This window comes from Pongo abelii, chromosome 2 (genome assembly GCF_028885655.2).
Source record: "Pongo abelii isolate AG06213 chromosome 2, NHGRI_mPonAbe1-v2.0_pri, whole genome shotgun sequence".
In the NCBI taxonomy this organism is placed as follows: domain Eukaryota; kingdom Metazoa; phylum Chordata; class Mammalia; order Primates; family Hominidae; genus Pongo; species Pongo abelii.
Window position 1 is genome coordinate 14,777,272 of NC_085928.1, and position 17,864 is coordinate 14,795,135.

General features: G+C 37.2%; 1 protein-coding gene across 7 annotated transcripts in view; it reads right to left on the bottom strand.

The window, feature by feature from the left end:
- Positions 1-1,091: 1,091 nt before the first annotated feature.
- Positions 1,092-17,864, bottom strand: part of SEC22A (SEC22 homolog A, vesicle trafficking protein) — a 70,261-nt gene continuing 53,488 nt past the window's right edge. For 4 of the 7 annotated variants that reach the window (XM_009238462.3, XM_002813210.5, XM_009238463.4 and 1 more), the window contains 2 exons: positions 14,099-14,164; positions 1,322-2,181 (listed from right to left, as the gene is read on the bottom strand). In XM_009238462.3, coding sequence (XP_009236737.1) covers positions 1,981-2,181; positions 14,099-14,164 — 267 coding nt within the window. In that variant the 3' untranslated portion in view covers positions 1,322-1,980. Of the gene's footprint in view, positions 2,182-12,165; positions 12,852-14,098; positions 14,165-17,864 lie in introns of those variants that run through there. The other 3 variants (XM_054551391.2, XM_063721728.1, XM_063721727.1) reach the window with 2 other exon arrangements.

Sequence of the window (17,864 nt, forward strand, 5' to 3'; positions counted from 1 at the left end):
AAGGCACGCGCCACCACACCCAGCTAAATTTTGTATTTTTAGGAGAGATGAGGTTTCACCATGTTGGCCAGGCTGGTTCTCAAACTACTGGTCTCAAGTGATCTGCCTGTCTCGGCCTCCCAAAGTGCTGGGATTACAGGCGTGAGTCACCGTGCCTGGCCTGAAACCCTTTGTAAATTGAACCACTTCACTTTCCTGGCTACAAAATGCCCAACACAATTCAATGGTGTTTTGATGATTCAGGATCTTGTGATGCCTTGGGGTATCTCTCAGAATATGCATACTTTTGTTAGAGGAGAAAACTGGAGCCAACTAGTTTCCTGTTTTACATGAATCCCTGATATCATAAGCCTATTGTCTTCCTTTTACCTCATTCTCCTAAGAGGGTGCAGACTAAGGTTCTAGTTAAGCAAGATTTTACAGTTCTAGACATATCCACAAATACCGGTTCACGCAAACAGGACAGTTCACTAACTTTTTACCCTCTGGACTATTTCTTCTACTTAATAAATATGCCCAGTAACAACAATTACAATGTAATGGGATCTGTTTTTCTGGATGATATCAAATTTCAGTATCCTATGAATTCCTTGTTTGAAATATTTTCTTTAAAAAACAAAGGAAAAATCACTCATGAAGATGACTTCCAAAACCATGAGAGTTATAGATTATGCTAGTGGAATCAAACTGGGCTTCCTATATTATTAATTCATAACGGCTTAAACAATCTTTAAAATGTTATCAAAAAACAAGTAAGTTCTCTCAGATACTAGGGGCTTAATTCCTTAAAGCCATAAAATAATGAGTTGCTAGGAAAGCCACCTTCTGATTCTTAGTACAGTCAAGCACTTCCATAGTGCAGGACCCATGCCACTGGTGGCACACAACATGTCTTTAAGTCATGCACAACATAGAATAATGCTGAATCACAGTGAGAATGTCATTCCCTTTACAGTTTCCTTCTATCCTCTGACTATTCCAGAGACAGTGCCTCATGCTGGTGCTGGTAACATCTCCCTCACTGCCACAAAGAAAGAGCCTAAGATTCGGAGGCTTTCTAGGCATTAGTTTCTAGCTAGAACTGAACAACATTTTTTGTGTTCATCTTATTTATTTTGTGGTTACCTTTTATTTATGGCAAACTGATACTGGTTTTCCACTTGGAGCAGGATTCTTTTTTTAAAAAAAACTTTAAAATTTAAAAGATAAATATTAAGAAAACAATACAAGTAGTACTAAAGAGACTGAAGTTTGGGAAACAACGGCTATAGTCTGAGTCATATTTTTTAGACGTGATTTCAAAAGAAACAACAAACGTGGATTAGAAAGGAAACATCCATTACTGTATTTTCAATACTTGTGATGTTCCAGAGACGAGCTCATCACAGCCTTCTTCTACATCAGGTGATTTCCAGAGTTAAGATTCAAGCAAAAATATAAAAGTAAAAAGAACCAATTTCACACCATCTTGGACTTTATAAACTCTTAGTACCATAAATGTGCAAATAATCTGATATTTATCACAGTCATTTATTTAAAACATAAACTTTCCAATTTCTGCAGCTTTTTATTTGGTCTATACTAATGCCTCACAAAGGCAAACTCAGGTTGTAGACTTCCTCCTGCCTGGTCCTCAGAGCAATACCACATCTATTTTCTGAACTCTTCAGGAAGGATTCAGGACTGCTGGCCAAGACTTCCAATGGCATATGACTGTTCTTCCACTGTTATGGCCTTGAAGAGAGAAATCTCCTCCTCCTCTGAATGATAATCTCATGGCCAACGTTCTTCTGAGAGGACTCTTCCTAGCAGGTCTTCCATGCTCACAGGCACACCATGCTGATTTTAAAAAAGGAAAGTTGGAGAGAAAGAAAGCAGAGCTTCTCCTCTGTGGGGAACAGCTTCTTCATCACAGTGGCAGTTATGATATGTTCCCTTCTTATTCCCCTGAAGCCAAGGCAATAGATCTGAAGGATGGTGTCAGACATCATAATCGGGAGCCTTGCCCTGGGCCTGCCTTAGCCAGATCTGTAGTGTAACAAATGCTCCCACAGTCACATGAAAGAAAAGCTGCCAGAGGTTGCGCAGTTCATAGAGATACATGTTGCATAGACAGATTAAGCCAAAAGTCAAAAAAGATTTGACATTCCGCCAGCCGGTGTAGTAGACAAGTAAATAACACTGTTCAAAATATAAAAATGAATGATGATTAGGGTTACAGGAAAAGAAACAGATGTTTCTAATATAAAATTGTAACAGGTCAGAGAGTATATAAGAATGGATAAGGTTATTTTTTATCTAGGGATAAGATAATGTAGCATATATCTAAGACATTCAGCTATGAAAGTTTCACAGTTTGAAAAGGAAATAGACTTTTCCTCTTATGTTTTTCATTTTTCAGAAGAAAAGCATTTTGTATCACATTTTAAATGGAAGTACAATGGAATGACTTCCTTGCAAACAGGCTGAGCAAATTCCCCATGGTGACAGGCAACTAAGAAGCATTCCCAGGGTCTGCGAGTGTTCCATTCTCACCCAGGAAAATACAAAAAGCACATACAAGCTATTCTACAAAATGGACTCTTATATAACCTGAGTCTGAGTATTAACAAAATCCACAACATTTTACTAGTCCCCCACTGAGTACAAGGAACTATGCTAGGTACAGCATCTGACTGAACATTTGAGGGAGAATTCATTCAACAAATATTTACTCAGGGCCTGCTACAAGTCAGGCATTGTTCTTCAGCTGTGAGTAAAACAAAGCCCTTGTTCATATGGATATTAAATTTTAATGGGGAAGAATTATAAATGTATTTTAAATACATAATATCAAACAGTTATATCTTGAAAAAGAGAAAGCAGGAAAAAGGGATAGGGAATAAGAATGACAGTGGGTGCTATTTTAGAAGAAATAGTAAAGAAAGTACTCCCCTGCTCACCGCTCCTGCCCATCCTGGCATTCACCCTTTACTGCTTTATTTTTTTCCACAACATACTATAAACATAGTTGAGAAATGTGCTTATTTTGTTTGTCATCCATAGGCTTTCAATAGAATCTGTTTCATGAGGGGTGAGATTTTATACTGTTATTTACTCATTTATCTCCAGTGCCCAGAACAGTGCCTGGGACATAGTAAGTGCTCAATGTGTTGAGCGAATAAACTGTTTTCTAGAAGATGTCTAAAATCCACAACCTGGTAAGTATAGGAACCACAAAGTTTAAAGAGAGAGGCCCAAGTCTCTCTGTGAAACTGTATCCAGGCTTCAGAATGTGAAGGACATACCAGTGTCTGTTATAATGCAGAAAGAATGTGGAAATGTTCTGTTAAATATGTTTAGTTCTTATACAAATTTGGACTGTTTACTTAAAAAGAAGACTGCTATCCAAGCAAAATGAATTGGAAGTATTTATCAGTGATTTTCATCATATAAGATTGAAAAAATAGAAAAAAATAGCTTTTTCTTTCAAAATAATTTTAGATTTAAAGATGCAAAAACAGTTCCTGTATACTCTTGACCCTGTTCCCCCTGTTATCCTCTTATGTAATCATAGTATAATCATCAAACCAGGAAATGAACATTGATTCAATACTCTTAGCTAATCTACAGACTTTATTCAGATTTTGCCCATTGTCCCACTGGGGTCCTTTTTCTGGTCCAGAATCTAATCTGGGATTCTGTATTCTATTAATTGTCATGTATATTCCAATCTGTAACAGCTCCTCCATTTTTTTTTAAAAAAACTTTCGGCTGGGCACGGTGGCTCACGCCTGTAATCCCAGCACTTTGGGAAGCCCAGGTGGGCGGATCACGAGGTCAGGAGATCGAGACCATCCTGGCTAACACAGTGAAACCCTGTCTCTATTAAAAACACAAAAAATTAGCCAGGCATGGTGGCAGGCGCCTGTAGTCCCAGCTACTCGGGAGGCTGAGGCAGGAGAACGGCATGAACCCGGGAGGCGGAGGTTGCAGTTAGCCGAGATTGCGCCACTGCACTCCAGCCTGGGTGACAGAGCGAGACTCCGTCTCAAAAAAAAAAAAATTTCATGTCCTTGACAGTCTTGAAGAGTATTAATCACTTATGTTGTAGGAATGTCCCTCAACTTGGGTGTGTCTGATGTTTTGTCAAGATTGAAATGAGGTTATACAATTTTGGCAAGAATATCAGAGGTGATACGCAATACATGTTATTACATATTAAATTAGATTACTTAATAAGGTGGTATCTATTCCCTTTGCAATTATTGTCTTGGGGGCAGGGAGTTGAGATTATGTGAATATCTTATCTCATCATACTTTTGCCCATTAATTTTAGTATCCATTAATGATTCTTGCCTGCAACAATGATTACTGTGGTGTTTGCTTAATGGTGATTTTATATTTCCATTTTTTATCTATATTTATTGCTTGGAATGCTACTGTAAAAATGAGCTAGCTTTTCCAGTAATTAAAAAAATAATATATATGTGTATGTATATATATATATATACATACACATATATATATTTAATTCATGGTTTTCCAGGGCTTTTAAAATAATGGGTCTCTACCTCACATATTACTTATTAATTACAAAGAAGAAAAAGATATATTTGCAATGGGGATCTGGTAGACACCATCTTAACCAAATGATCAAACTTATCACGTTTCCTGACTGAAGCAATGAGAGATATTCAACATATTATACTATACAGCACTGTTGCCAGAATATTTAACCTTAATATAATCATGAGTAACAGACTAATCCAGATTGTGGTACTTGCCTGAACTATGGTACTTGCCTGAACTCTTAAAAAAGTCAATGTTATGAAAGACAAAACCAAACTAAAACAGAACAACAACAAAAAGGCTGGGAGACTGTATCATAGATCAAAAGGTACATGACAATCAAATGAAATGCATAATCCTGGATCAGGAGAAATATAGCCACAGAAAACATTTTGGAGACAATGGAAATAATCTGAATAGGAATCCTATATTAGATAATGTTGTTATCAATGTTAAATTCTTAGATGTGATATGAAGTCCTGGCTATGTAGACAGATGTCTGTATTCTTAGAAGATACATCATGAAGTATTTTAAGGTAAAAAATATCATGATGTCTGTAACTTACTTTAAAAACAACTGCTCAGGGACTTCTGTTTCTGGGAAGATGGAGTAGACACACTTTTCCCTGTTTCTCCCACTAAGTACAAATAAAAACACTGGACATTATATGTAAAACAAGCATAAGAAGACTGAACTGTGGAGGAAAAACAGACAAATAAAGGATCTTGAGATCTAAGAATGCCACAGTGGTAGGTTCTCTGAGTTTTCTTTTTTGCTTCATATATCCCAGACTTGGAGCTGAAGAAGCTGGCAACTAGAAATGCCAATGCATGCATATCAAAACAAACAAACAACAAAAAAGACCCTCAATAAGATCTTGCTCTCTCTGGTAAAAGACCAGGAAAGAGGCACCTTAGCAAGACAGAAAACTTTTAAACAGTAACTATTATCCTCTAGCCAAACATCACACAAAAAACCCCTGTGACCCACCCATACCCACACCATCAAATGTTGAGAGCCTAGAACATTGTAAGCAGATGCTCTAACCCTTCAGCATGGCTTCAGAGAAGGCAAGTAGAAGCCAGGACTTTCATTCCCACTAGATGGTAATGAATCCCTCCTCTACCCTCTTATTGTGATATCAGTGGAGAACACGTGGGACTCTGGACATCCACCTTCACTTGACAGTAACAAGATAATTCATTTCTCATCAGTAACAAGACAGTGGGATTCTCATCAGAAACCACAGAGGCCAGAAAAAAAGTAGAACATTTCTCAAGTGCTGAAAGAAAAAAATGCTGCCAAATCCAGAATTCTGTATTCAACAAAAATATCCTTTAGGAATAAAAGGAAAATAAAAACATTTACCAGATGAAAGATTAAGATAATTTGTTGCTAGCAGAGCTACCATAAAAGAATGGTTAGAGGAAGCTCTCTAAATAGAAAGAAAACAATTAAAAGGAAGGAATCTTGAAACATTGGGAAAGAAAAAAGGACATGGTATGCAAAAATATGGGTAAATACAATAGGCTTTCCTTTTCCTCTTGAGTTTTCTAAATTATGTTTGATGGTTAAAACAAAAATCATTATAACACTGGCTGATGTGGTTCTAAATATATGTGGAGGAAATATCTAAGCCAATTATAAATAGGGGAGGGCAAAAACACATCTAGGGAGATAAGGTGTCTTGAACCAGTAAAATGTTGACACCAGAAGACCATGAAGAGTTAAGTATGTATTACATGATGCCTACAGCAATCATTTAAAAAGCTATACAAATAGATATACTAAAAAATACTACAGATAAACTGAAATGGAATTATTTTAAAATGTTAAAGTAACCCACAGGAAGATAAAGAAAAAAGAAAAAAAATAAGCCCTAATATATCCATAATTACATTAACTATAAATGACTTAAGTACAGCAATGAAAAGACAGAGATTGGCAGGAGATGAAAAAACATGAATCAACTCTATGCTGTCTGTCAGAAACTCACTTTAAATAACATAGGAAAGTTGAAAGTAAAGGATGGAAAAGGATATATCACATAAACAGTAATCAAAAGAAAGCAAAAGTGGCTATATTGATACCAGATAAATATCAAAATATTTCAAAGCAAAGAAAATAACCAGGGACAGAGAGGAACATATATAATGATAAATGGGCTCACCCACCAAGAAGACACAGCAATCCTAAATGTGTACGAACCAAACAACATAGCTACAAAATATATGAAGCAATAGAACTGAAGTACAAAATGGAAAAATCTATAATCCAATACTCTTCTCTAGCCAACTGGTATAACACTAGACAGAAAATCAGCAAGAATATAGAACTTGACAATACCAAGCAACATGATCTAAACATTTACAGAACACACTCACCCAATAACAGTAGAATATACATTCTGTTCAAGTGGCTATGGAACATATAACAACAAGACAGACCACATTTGGGGCCATAAATGAAACCTCAACAAATTTAAAAGAAGTGAAATCACACAGTGTGTTCTCTGATCACAATGGAATCAAACTAGAACAAAGTAAGGGAAAGATAACAAGAAAATCTTCAAACATTTAGAAGTGAAATGATGAAATTCTAAATAATCCATAGGTCAAAGAGGAAGTCTTAAGGAAATTTTAAAAATTGAAATAAGAGAAAATGAAAAAAAAAATATCAAAATTTATGGAATACAGCTAAAGAAGTGCTAAGACGGAAATCTTTAGGAGTTAGTGCATACATTATAAAAAAGAAAATTCTCAAACCAATCATGTAAGCTCCTACTTCAATAACCTAGAAAAAGAAAAGAATAAATGCAAAGCAGGCATATGGAAGAAAATAGTAAAGATAAAAGCAGAAATCAATAAAATTGAAACCAGAACAACAGTAGGAAAAAACAATAAAACAAAGATCTGGTTCTTGAAAAGATCAATAAAATTAACAAGTAAGACTGACAAAGAAAAAGAACATGCAAATTACCATTATCAGGAATGAAACAGGAGATATCACTACAGACCCTACAGACATCAAAAGGTCAAGTAAGAGAATACTACAACCAACTTTAAACACATAAATTTGGTAACTTAGATAACATGGACCATTTCCTCAAAAAAACACAAACTACCATAAATTCACTCAACATGAAACATAATTTGAATAGTTCTATAACTACTAAGAAAATTTATGACTTATACTGCTACAGTAATCGAGACTATGTGGTACTGGTGGAAGGATAGACAAAAAGAAATCAATGCAACAAAATACAGAACCCAGAAATAATCTCACACAAGTATGTCCAGCTGATTTTTTACAAAGGTGCAAAAGCAATTTAATGGAGGGAAAAAAATTGCCTTTGCCATGGATGGTGCTGGAGCAATATAGACAAAGGAAACTTGACTGAAGCTAGCTAAGTCTCACATCTCATACAAAAATTAACTCAAAATGGATCACAAACGTAAAATATAAAACTATAATAAAAGGTCTAGAAAAAACATAATAGAGAAACTTAGGGTAGGCAAAGAGCTCTTAGACTTGACCACCACAAGCATGACCCATAAAAGGAAAAACTGATAAACTGAACTTTATCAAAATTAAAAACTTTTGTTCTGTGAAGAACCCTGTTAAGAGGATGAAAAGATAAGATATAGACTGATCTGAAACCATTTAAAAAAAAACAACAACAAAAACACTGACTGGGAAAAGCCCTGTTAAGAGGATGAAAAGACAATATACAGACTGATCTGAAACCATTAAAAAAAAAAAAAAAAACACAGACTGGGAAAGGATACCTGCACACTTCCTTTCTGACAAAGGATTAGTATCTAGAATATACAGTTGTCCCTCAGTATCCATAGGGGATTGGTTTCAGGACCTCCCTCAGATATCAAAATTTGTGGATGTTCAAGTCTCTGATATAAAATGGCACAATATTTGCATTTAATTTATGCACATCCTCTTGTATACTTTAAATAATCTCTAGATTACTTATAATACCTACTACAATGTTAATGCTGTTATACTATATTCTTTAAGGAATGAAAAGAAATAAAAATCTGTACATGTTCAGCAGGGATGCAATATGTTTCCCAAATATTTTCAATCCATGGTTGGTTTAATCCATGGATGCAGAACCCACAAATATAAAGGGTCAATTGTATAAAAAACTCTTTAAGAAAAACAGTGAAAAAACAAAGAATCCAATTAGAAAATAAGCAAGGCCGGGCACGGTGGCTCACGCTTATAATCCCAGAGCTTTGGGAAGCTGAGGTGGGTGGATCACCTGAGGTCAGGAGTTCATGACCAGCCTGGTCAACATGGTGAAACCCTGTCTCTACAAAAAAATACAAAAACAAACAAAATTAGCTAGGCATGATGGTGGGTGCCTGTAATCCTAGCTACTCAGGAGACTAAGGTGGAAGAATCGCTTAAACCCGAGAGGCAGAGGTTGCAGTGAGCCGAGATCATGACATTGCACTTCAGCCTGGGTGACAGAGCAAGACTTGTCTCAAATAAAAAAAAAAAAAAAAATCAAAAGATGTAGACATTTCACTGAATATACACATGACAAATACATGAAACAATGTTTAGCATCATTAGCTAACGATGTTAAACAATGCAAGTTAAAACCACAATGAGCTATCACCACACACTTATAGGAGTGGCTAAAATAAAAAACAGTGACAATATCAAATGCTGGTGAGGATGCAGAGAAAGTAGATCACTCACACATTGCTGGAGGGAATGTAAAATGGTACAGCTACTCTGGAAAAGTTTTTCAGTTTCTTAATAAAACTACCACATAATCTGGCAATTGTACTCCTAGGCATTTATCCCAAAGAAGTGAAGACTTATGTCCGCACAAAAACCTGCATATAATTGTTTATAGCAGCTTTATAATAGCCAACATTTTAAAACAACTCAGATATCCTTCAATAAGTAAATGAAGCTGGATGTTGTGGCTCACACCTGTAACCCTAGAGCTTTGTGGGGGCTGAGGTGGGAGAATTGCTTAAGGCCAGGAGTCCACGACCAGCCTGGGCAACATAGCAAGACCCCATCTCTACAAAAATAAATTAGAAAATTAGCTGGGTGTGGCGGCACACACCTATAGTCCTAGCTACTCAGGAGGTTTGAGCCCAGTTCAAAGCTGCGGTGAGGCTATGATGGCATCACTGCACTCCAGCCTCGGTGACAGAGCAAGACCCTGTCTTTAAAAAAAAAAGGAACAAATCATTTAATACTACATTGAATACATATCATATAATACTACTCAGCAATAAAAAGCAACAAATAATTGATTATGCAACGACTTGGCTGAATCTCCAGAGAATTATGCTGACTAAAAAAATGCCTATCTGGCTTATGCCTGTAATCCCAGCACTTTGGGAGGCTGAGGTGGGCGGATCACGAGGTCAGAAGTTGCCTGACCAACATGCTGAAACCCCGTCTCTACTACAAATACAAAAATTAGCCAGACATGGTGGCACCCACCTGTAATCCCAGCTACTCAGGGGGCTGAGGCAGGAGAACTGCTTGAACTGGGAAGCGGAGGTTGCAGTGTGCCAATATCACGCCACTGCACTCCAGCCTGGGTGACAGAGCAAGACTCCGTCCCAAAAAAAAACCAACAAAAAAATGCCTATCACAAAAGGTTACTTCAAATGTTGAAGGCCTTAATCCCTAATGTGATGGTATTAGGAACTGGGGCCTTTGGGAGGTAATTAGGTTTAGATAAAATCATGAGGGCGGAGCCCCCATAATGGAATCAATGACCATGTAAGAGGAGGAAGAGATCTCAGCACTTTCTCTGTGTGAGGATATACTGAGAAGGCAGCCTTCTGCAAGCCAGGAAAAGGGCCCTCAGCAAGAATATGACGTGCCAGCATCTGGATCTTGGACTTCCAGATTCCAGAACTGTGAGAAAGAAATGTCTGTTGTTTAAGCCACCCAATCTATGATATTTTCTTATAGCATTCTGAACTATGCCAGTTATATACTATATAATTCCATTTATATAATGTCCTTAAAATGAGAAAATTATAGAAATGGAGAATGCGTTAGTAATTGCCAGAGATTAAGGAGGGGTTAGATTAAGGAAGTGGATATGGCTATAAAAAGGCAACATGAGGGATCCCTGTGGTGACAGGAATGTTCTGTATCTTGACTATATCAGTGTCAATACTGTGGTTGTGATACTGTTTTATGTAGTTTTGCAAGATGGTAACATTGGGGGAAACCAGGTAAAGGGTACATAAGATCTCTCTTGCAACTCCATGTAAATCTACAATTATCCCAAAATAAAAAGCTTAATTAGAAAAACTTTACCCATACATATATGTCTAAAACTTACTTTATAAACAACTACAGAAGCTCCTTGGCTTACGATAGGGTCACATCCTGATATACTCATTATAAGTTGAAAATATCCTAAGTTAAAAATGTATTTAATACAATTAACTTACCAAACATCATAGCTTAGCCTAGCCTACCTTAAACACACTCAGAACTTTGGCCTACAGCTGGGCAAAATCATCTAATACAAAGCCTATTTTATTCAAGTATGTAATTTATTGAATAGTGTGCTGAAAACCAGAATGGTCATGTGAGTACCTGAAACATAGTTTCTACTGAGTGCATATCACTTTTGCATCATTATAAAGTAAAAAAAGTTCCAAGTCAGGGATGGTGTGTTTATACACACTATATGCACATACATATAAAGAGAGAGTGAGATAAAGAAGGTGTTGCAAGATGTTAACAATTGATGACTCTAAGTATACTGGTTTTTCAACTTTTCTGTAAGTTTCAAGTTTTCAAAGTAAAACATTGAGGGAACAGGAAGTCTCTAGTTTCTTCACTGATCCTTTGCTTTCCTATTTGAAATGTTCCATATCAAGATTAATCCTATCAGTCTGAGCTCTGGGCTTCCATAAGCACCTGCATCCTGAAGAAAAAGGTGACAAACCATGCGGTAATGGCTTTTCAGATCTCATCTAAAGAGGATTTAAAAATATCTTGACAACTGGAGACAGAGCATGTTAATATGGTAAAACATAATTACTTAAGTTTTACCGTGGGGAAAAAAAAACAGCATTATTATCACCCTGCTCATCATATTTAGAAAGCAGGCAGTTTCATGCCTTTCAATGTGAAGGAAATTAGTTTTCTGCTTTTCTTTTTTAAAGCATGAATTTGTTTACTTCTCTCAAGTAAAAGAACACCTGAGTGACACCACTCTACTATGAAGCAACTCTCAGAACTACTTGAGGCTGTTCTGGGAAATGTAACAGAGGTGTGCCTATCTATAGCCTGGTAGTCACTTGCTCTGAAGTCACAAAGATCTGGGTTCAAGTCACTAACAAGCTATAAGAACTGTCTATACCTCAGTGAGGAGGATATAATGGTATATCCTCCTTTTTGTGAGGATTTAATGGTACAATGACTATAAAAGGCTTAACACAAAATAAGAGCTCAATACATTCTGCCATTATTACTAAAGCATTTACAATTACTTAAGACAAAGCAACCAAAACTTGTATTTTACAAGAATGATTATTCATAAAATTATATTAAATACTTCACAGTTTTAGATAAAAATCAAATGAGATCATGTGTACAGTTATAAAATTATAACTTTATTACATTATAAAAATTACACAAATTAGGAATTTTGCCTACAGACAGCATGATATAGTAGACAGAACACAATACTCAAAATCAGAGACTCAGAGTTAAGTCCTGACTCTACCACTTTCTGACTATGTGATCTCAGGACAGTACTGAAACTGTCTCAGTTTTCTCACTTTAAAAAATGAGATATTATCCCTTTTGTGACAGGATAGAAATTAAAATAGAAAATATATACAATAATATTTCATAAAATTAAAGCACTATGTGACATTAACAAATATAAGTTTTCACATTTCCTGCAGGAAGTGTCATTCATCATGATTAAATCTGTCAGATTTGACAGAAAATTTCTGAAGGTAATATAAATGGTGAAGAAAATCAAGCAATTTTTTGGTTGGGTGCGGTGGCTCACGCCTGTAATCTCAGCACTTTGGGAGGCCGAGGTGGGTGAATCACAAGGTCAGGAGATCGAGACCATCCTGGCTAACATGGTGAAACCCCGTCTCTACTAAAAATACAAAAAATTAGCCGGGCGTGGTGGCAGACGCCTGTAGTACCAGCTACTCAGGAGGCTGAGGCAGGAGAATGACGTGAACCCAGGAGGCAGAGCTTGCAGTGAGCTGAGATCGCGCCACTGCACTCCAGCCTGGGCGACAGAGCGAGACTCTCTCTAAAAAAAAAAAAAAAAAGAAAAAATCAAGTGATTTTAAAAAATGGGGCCACTGGAACTAAAATGTCTAATGTCTTTACATAAAAGTCAAATATATATATTCAAAATATGTCCCTAAAGACGTCCACTGAACTTTAGTTAGTCTTATATTTGCAGTTCTGACTCTTAACATTTTTTCTAATTCAAGCTAGAAAAATGTGTCACTTATAAAAAAGTTAGGTCAAAAAGCCTTGCTTGCTATAACGTGTTTTAACAAAGACATTCTTGCATTTGGGTAACTGGTAACTTCCTTTCCTACAAATGTGTGCCTCCTCTGGCCTTGGAAATGTGACTATCAGTCTCCATGTCACCCAGGTGCAAAATCTCTTCCCTCCTTAAGTTTCACAGTCTTCAAATCCCAGTGAGTCTTCCTTCTCAATGTCTATTTTTTTAATCCTCACGTCCATTACCATATGTTGGCTTTCATTACTTTCTACCTGTAGTAATAATTCCAAACCAATTTCCTTGCTTCCAGTCTCTCTGCTCTTGTAGTCCATTCTATTCAGTACTGCTAAATTGAATCCTAAAATCCTGCTTTTGCTGTGCCATTCTCTATTCAAAAACTTCCCTCCAATACAAAATCCTCAGCCTAGAGTATAAGCAGAACCTGGAAGCTGAATAATTACCCACCAGAAAATCTAGTATTATTTATTTATTTATTTTTTTGAGATGTAGTCTCGCTCTGTTGCCCAGGCTGGAGTGCAGTGGCGCGATCTTGGCTCACTGCAACCTCCGCCTCCTGGGTTCAAGCAATTCTCCTGTCTCAGCCTCCCAAGTAGCTGGGACTACAGGCACACATCACCACGCCCGGCTAATTTTTGTATTTTTAGTAGAGACAAGGTTTTACCGTGTTGGCCAGCTGGACTTGAACTCCTGACCTCAAGTGATCTGCCCACCTCGGCCTCCCAAAGTGCTGGGATTACAGGCATGAGCCATCACGCCCAGCCTAGAAGTAGTCTTTACTACCACAGGCAGATGACACACCACCACTGAAGCCTCAGCACAGGAAGAAAGTTAACATCAGGTTCACTGGGATGTATGTCCACTCAAAATGGAGATGTAGGTCACAAAGTTAAAAGAGGCTCAAATTAAAAGAGAAGCAAAGAACTCAGAGTTTTAATAATTTATTTAAAATGCATAATTGTTAGAATTGATACCCGAAGTAAACAATAATGGTAAGTGTTTCTTTAAAATGGAAGAAAACCTACCTGGTAAAGGCAGGCTGCTGTTCCAAGGAAAAAAGCAATGATGTAATTAAAATCATCACCATCACTCTGCAAAAGCAAAATAAAAGATTATTTTTGTTTCCAGTGGGAGCCCATTTCCAGAAACAATCCATCAAGATAGGATGTAACAATATTTACACACAGTCAAAATTGTCACACACTGGTATATAAAAATTCTCAAGAGTCCTAAAATGAAAACATAAAGCACATTCTAAGACCTAAAGAGTGTGAGGTAGAGGTATAAGTGTTCCTCTACATTTTGGCCACCCCCATCAATTTCATTCCACTCAAAAGAGGAAAACCACTGGGGAAAAGTTCTGACATAATGTTAAAAGCCTCTCCTCCTACTGCTAAAAAAATCATGTACAAATGTACAACACCCCAGTGACTGACAAAGTTACTCCAGCTCACTAGGGTCATTACTTGACTCAAATACTGACAAACTTTACTGCTAGTAAGTATATCACTGAACTGTCCAATAAAGTAATTTGATAGGATTTCTTTAAAAACTGTGAAAACTGAAAAGCTACTGTCCACTAGAGTGTGCTAAATCCCAACGTGAAAAATTAAGACTAATCAGTCTTGCATGCTATGCTAGAAAAACAGCCACCCAGAGGAAAAACAGAGATATCTCATGCATAGAATGTCTCTGAAAAGAAAACTAATGGAGACATGTAATAACCCACGCTTTCCTATTCCTTTTTGGTTCTTCTTAAATATCTACATTATCGACTTCTTTCAATGTTTTTATACAGTAAAACATAAAGTCCGGGCAGGAGCATTAAATTTCTATTTCTTCCAGGCAGGAACATTAATTTAGCCCTTTTCTTACATCAGGGAGAAAAAAAAATCTCTTTATACAATGAAAATTTCCACAAGACATAGAAGAGTATCTCATTATCATTTCTTCATAAAATAGTATAAAGGAAAAATTCCTTTTGCACTGGTTATTGGGCAACAGAACTGACTGTAAGGCAGAGGAAAGCTCGCTTATCCTAGTGAGAAGATCTTAAAATAGGAACCACTCATTTGTCTGGGATGCTCAGGCCAGTTGCACCCCAGAGGCAAGGAAGGCCAACACCAAACCTTTCCAGTTTAATAATTCTAAAACCTTAAATAAGTTCTGCTTGATTATTTTTTCTTTAGTCCTTTACTTTTTAAATGACCTTTTTTTCTGATTTTAAAAGTTCACGTCCATTGTAGAGAATCTGGAAAATACAGACTATACAAAGAAGAAATTAATATAACCTATAAATGCCACAACTCTGGGAAAATTACTGCCAACCCTTTCATGTATTTCCTTCCAGTCTTTTCTGTGTATGTAGATACATTTTAAAAAATAGATTGATACTTTTATATACTACTTTTTAGTACTTCACATTAGTACATAAACTTTCCCAAGACAGTAAATATTCCTCAACCATACGATTTGTAATGATTATATAACCTTTAATTGTGGGGATATACCATAATTTATTGTCCTATAATTGGATACTGTATTTTTCTCTAAATTTAGACTTTCTAACTCTCTTAATCACTCTTTCTTTTCTCTCTCTCTTTTCCTTCCTTCCTTCATTTTTTAAATGAGTCTTGCTCTGTCACCCAGGCTGGAGTGCAGTGGCACGATCTTGGCTCACTGCAACTGCCGCCTCCCAGGTTCAAGCGATTCTTCTGCCTCAGCCTCCAGAGTAGTTGGGACTACAGGTGCGTGCCACCATGCCCAGCTACGCTTTTTTATTTTTTTTATTTTTAGTAGAGATGGGGTTTCACTGTGTTAGCCAGGATGGGCTCCATTTCCTGAACTTGTGATCCGCCTGCCTTGGCCTCCCAAAGTGCTGGGATTACAGGCATGAGCCACTGCACCCGGCCTCTTTCTTTCTTTCTTTCGAGACTGAGTCTCGTTCTATCACCCAGGCTGGAGTGCAGTGGCGCAATCTCGGCTCACTGCAACCTCTGCTTCCCAGGTTCAAGCAATTCTCCTGCCTCAGCCTCCCAAGTAGCTGGGATTACAGGCGCCCACCACCATGCCTGGCCAATTTTTGTATTTTTTAGTAGAGAGTGGGGTTTCACCAGGTTGGCCAGGCTGATCTTGAACTCCTGATTTCAAGTGATCTGCCTGCCTCGGCCTCCGAAAGTGCTGGGATTACAGGCGTGAGCCACCGTGCCGGGCCTTAAATGCCTTTAAAACACTTAGGAGCATATTTCTAGAGTCAGTCAGACTTGGGTTCAAATCTTTACTTATAATCTGGGACACTTATTTAATTTCCTCTTTTGAAAAATAAAAGTTGTAGAGATTAAGTGAAATAACATTTGCAAATACAAAGAAAAGTAACTGGTACATAGTAAGTACTCAGAAACATTCACTAACTCCTCTCTCCCTGGGGTTACTGTCTGCGTCATTTAAAAAATCTTTAATTGACAAAGAGAAGACTGTCTACTAGCATATTATTCCATTTAATAAATATTTATTAAGCATTTACAAACCAGGTACTTTGTTACTATCCCTAGGTACAGAAAGGAGTTAAGTCCGGCCAGCGCAGTGGCTCATGCCTGTAATCCCAGCACTTTGGGAGGCCGAGGTGGGCAGATCACGAGGTCAAGATATCGAGACCATCCTGGCTAACACAGTGAAACCATGTCTCTACTAAAAATACAAAAAATTAGCTGGGCGTGGTGGCGGGCGCCTGTAGTCCCAGATATTCGGGAGGCTGAGGCAGAAGAATGGTGTGAACCTGGGAGGTGGAGCTTGCAGTGAGCCGAGATTGCGCCACTGCACTCCAGCCTGGGTGACAGAGCGAGACTCCACCTCAAAAAAAAAAAAAAAAAAAAAAAAGAAAGAAAAAGAAAAGAGTTAAGTCCACACCAACTTAAGGAGGTCACTCTAATTAAGAAGACAAATACTTAAGTCAATAATTACCATCCAAAGTGATAACTGATGGCACAGGTATGTGTAGAGGATACTAAGGGAGCCCGATTGGAGACACATCTAATTCTGCATAGAGAAAAAAGAAAGGCCAGGGAAGACTTCTAGAGGGAGTAAAGCTTAACCTGGGTCTTAAAGGCTGAACCAGGTAGGCAAGGAAGGAAGAGAATCAAAGGCAAAGGAAGTAGTGTGTACAGTGTCAAAGAGGGAGGAGATTAAGGTGACTCAGAGGCTTCTTGTTTAGGCAACATTTGAATGACACCATGCACTAAGTTGGGCGTATAGGAAGAAAAGTAATTCAAGAGCAGAAAATACTGAGCTCACTGTGGGACATGCTATTCTAGAGCTGCTAGTGGGACATCCAAATAATTATATTTAGCAGATATTTCAGTCTGCTTCAGGAAAGAGTTTGATCCAGAGATCTAACTTGGCAGTCTTCTATTTTAATAGTAGTTAAATGAAAGGCCTATGACAACCAAGTAAAAATCTCAATTCTTGATTAGCTCCTAGATTAGAAAGAGGAACAAAACACTATATAGAACATTCTGGGGACAACTGTGGAAATTTGAATACAGATTTTCTATTAGGTAATACTACACTAATGTTAAATTCTTTGGTGTGATTAAGGTATTATAATTACGTAAAAGAATCTTAGCCCTTAAGACATACATATTGAATTCAATTTTGGAATAAACTGAGATGATACCTACAGTATTAACTTTCAAATGACTCAGTAAAAAAAAAAAAAGAAAGAAGAAAGTAAAATGGTAGGTAGGTATATGGTGTGGATGTTAATTCTGCTGTTCTTTAAACTTTTCTGTAAGT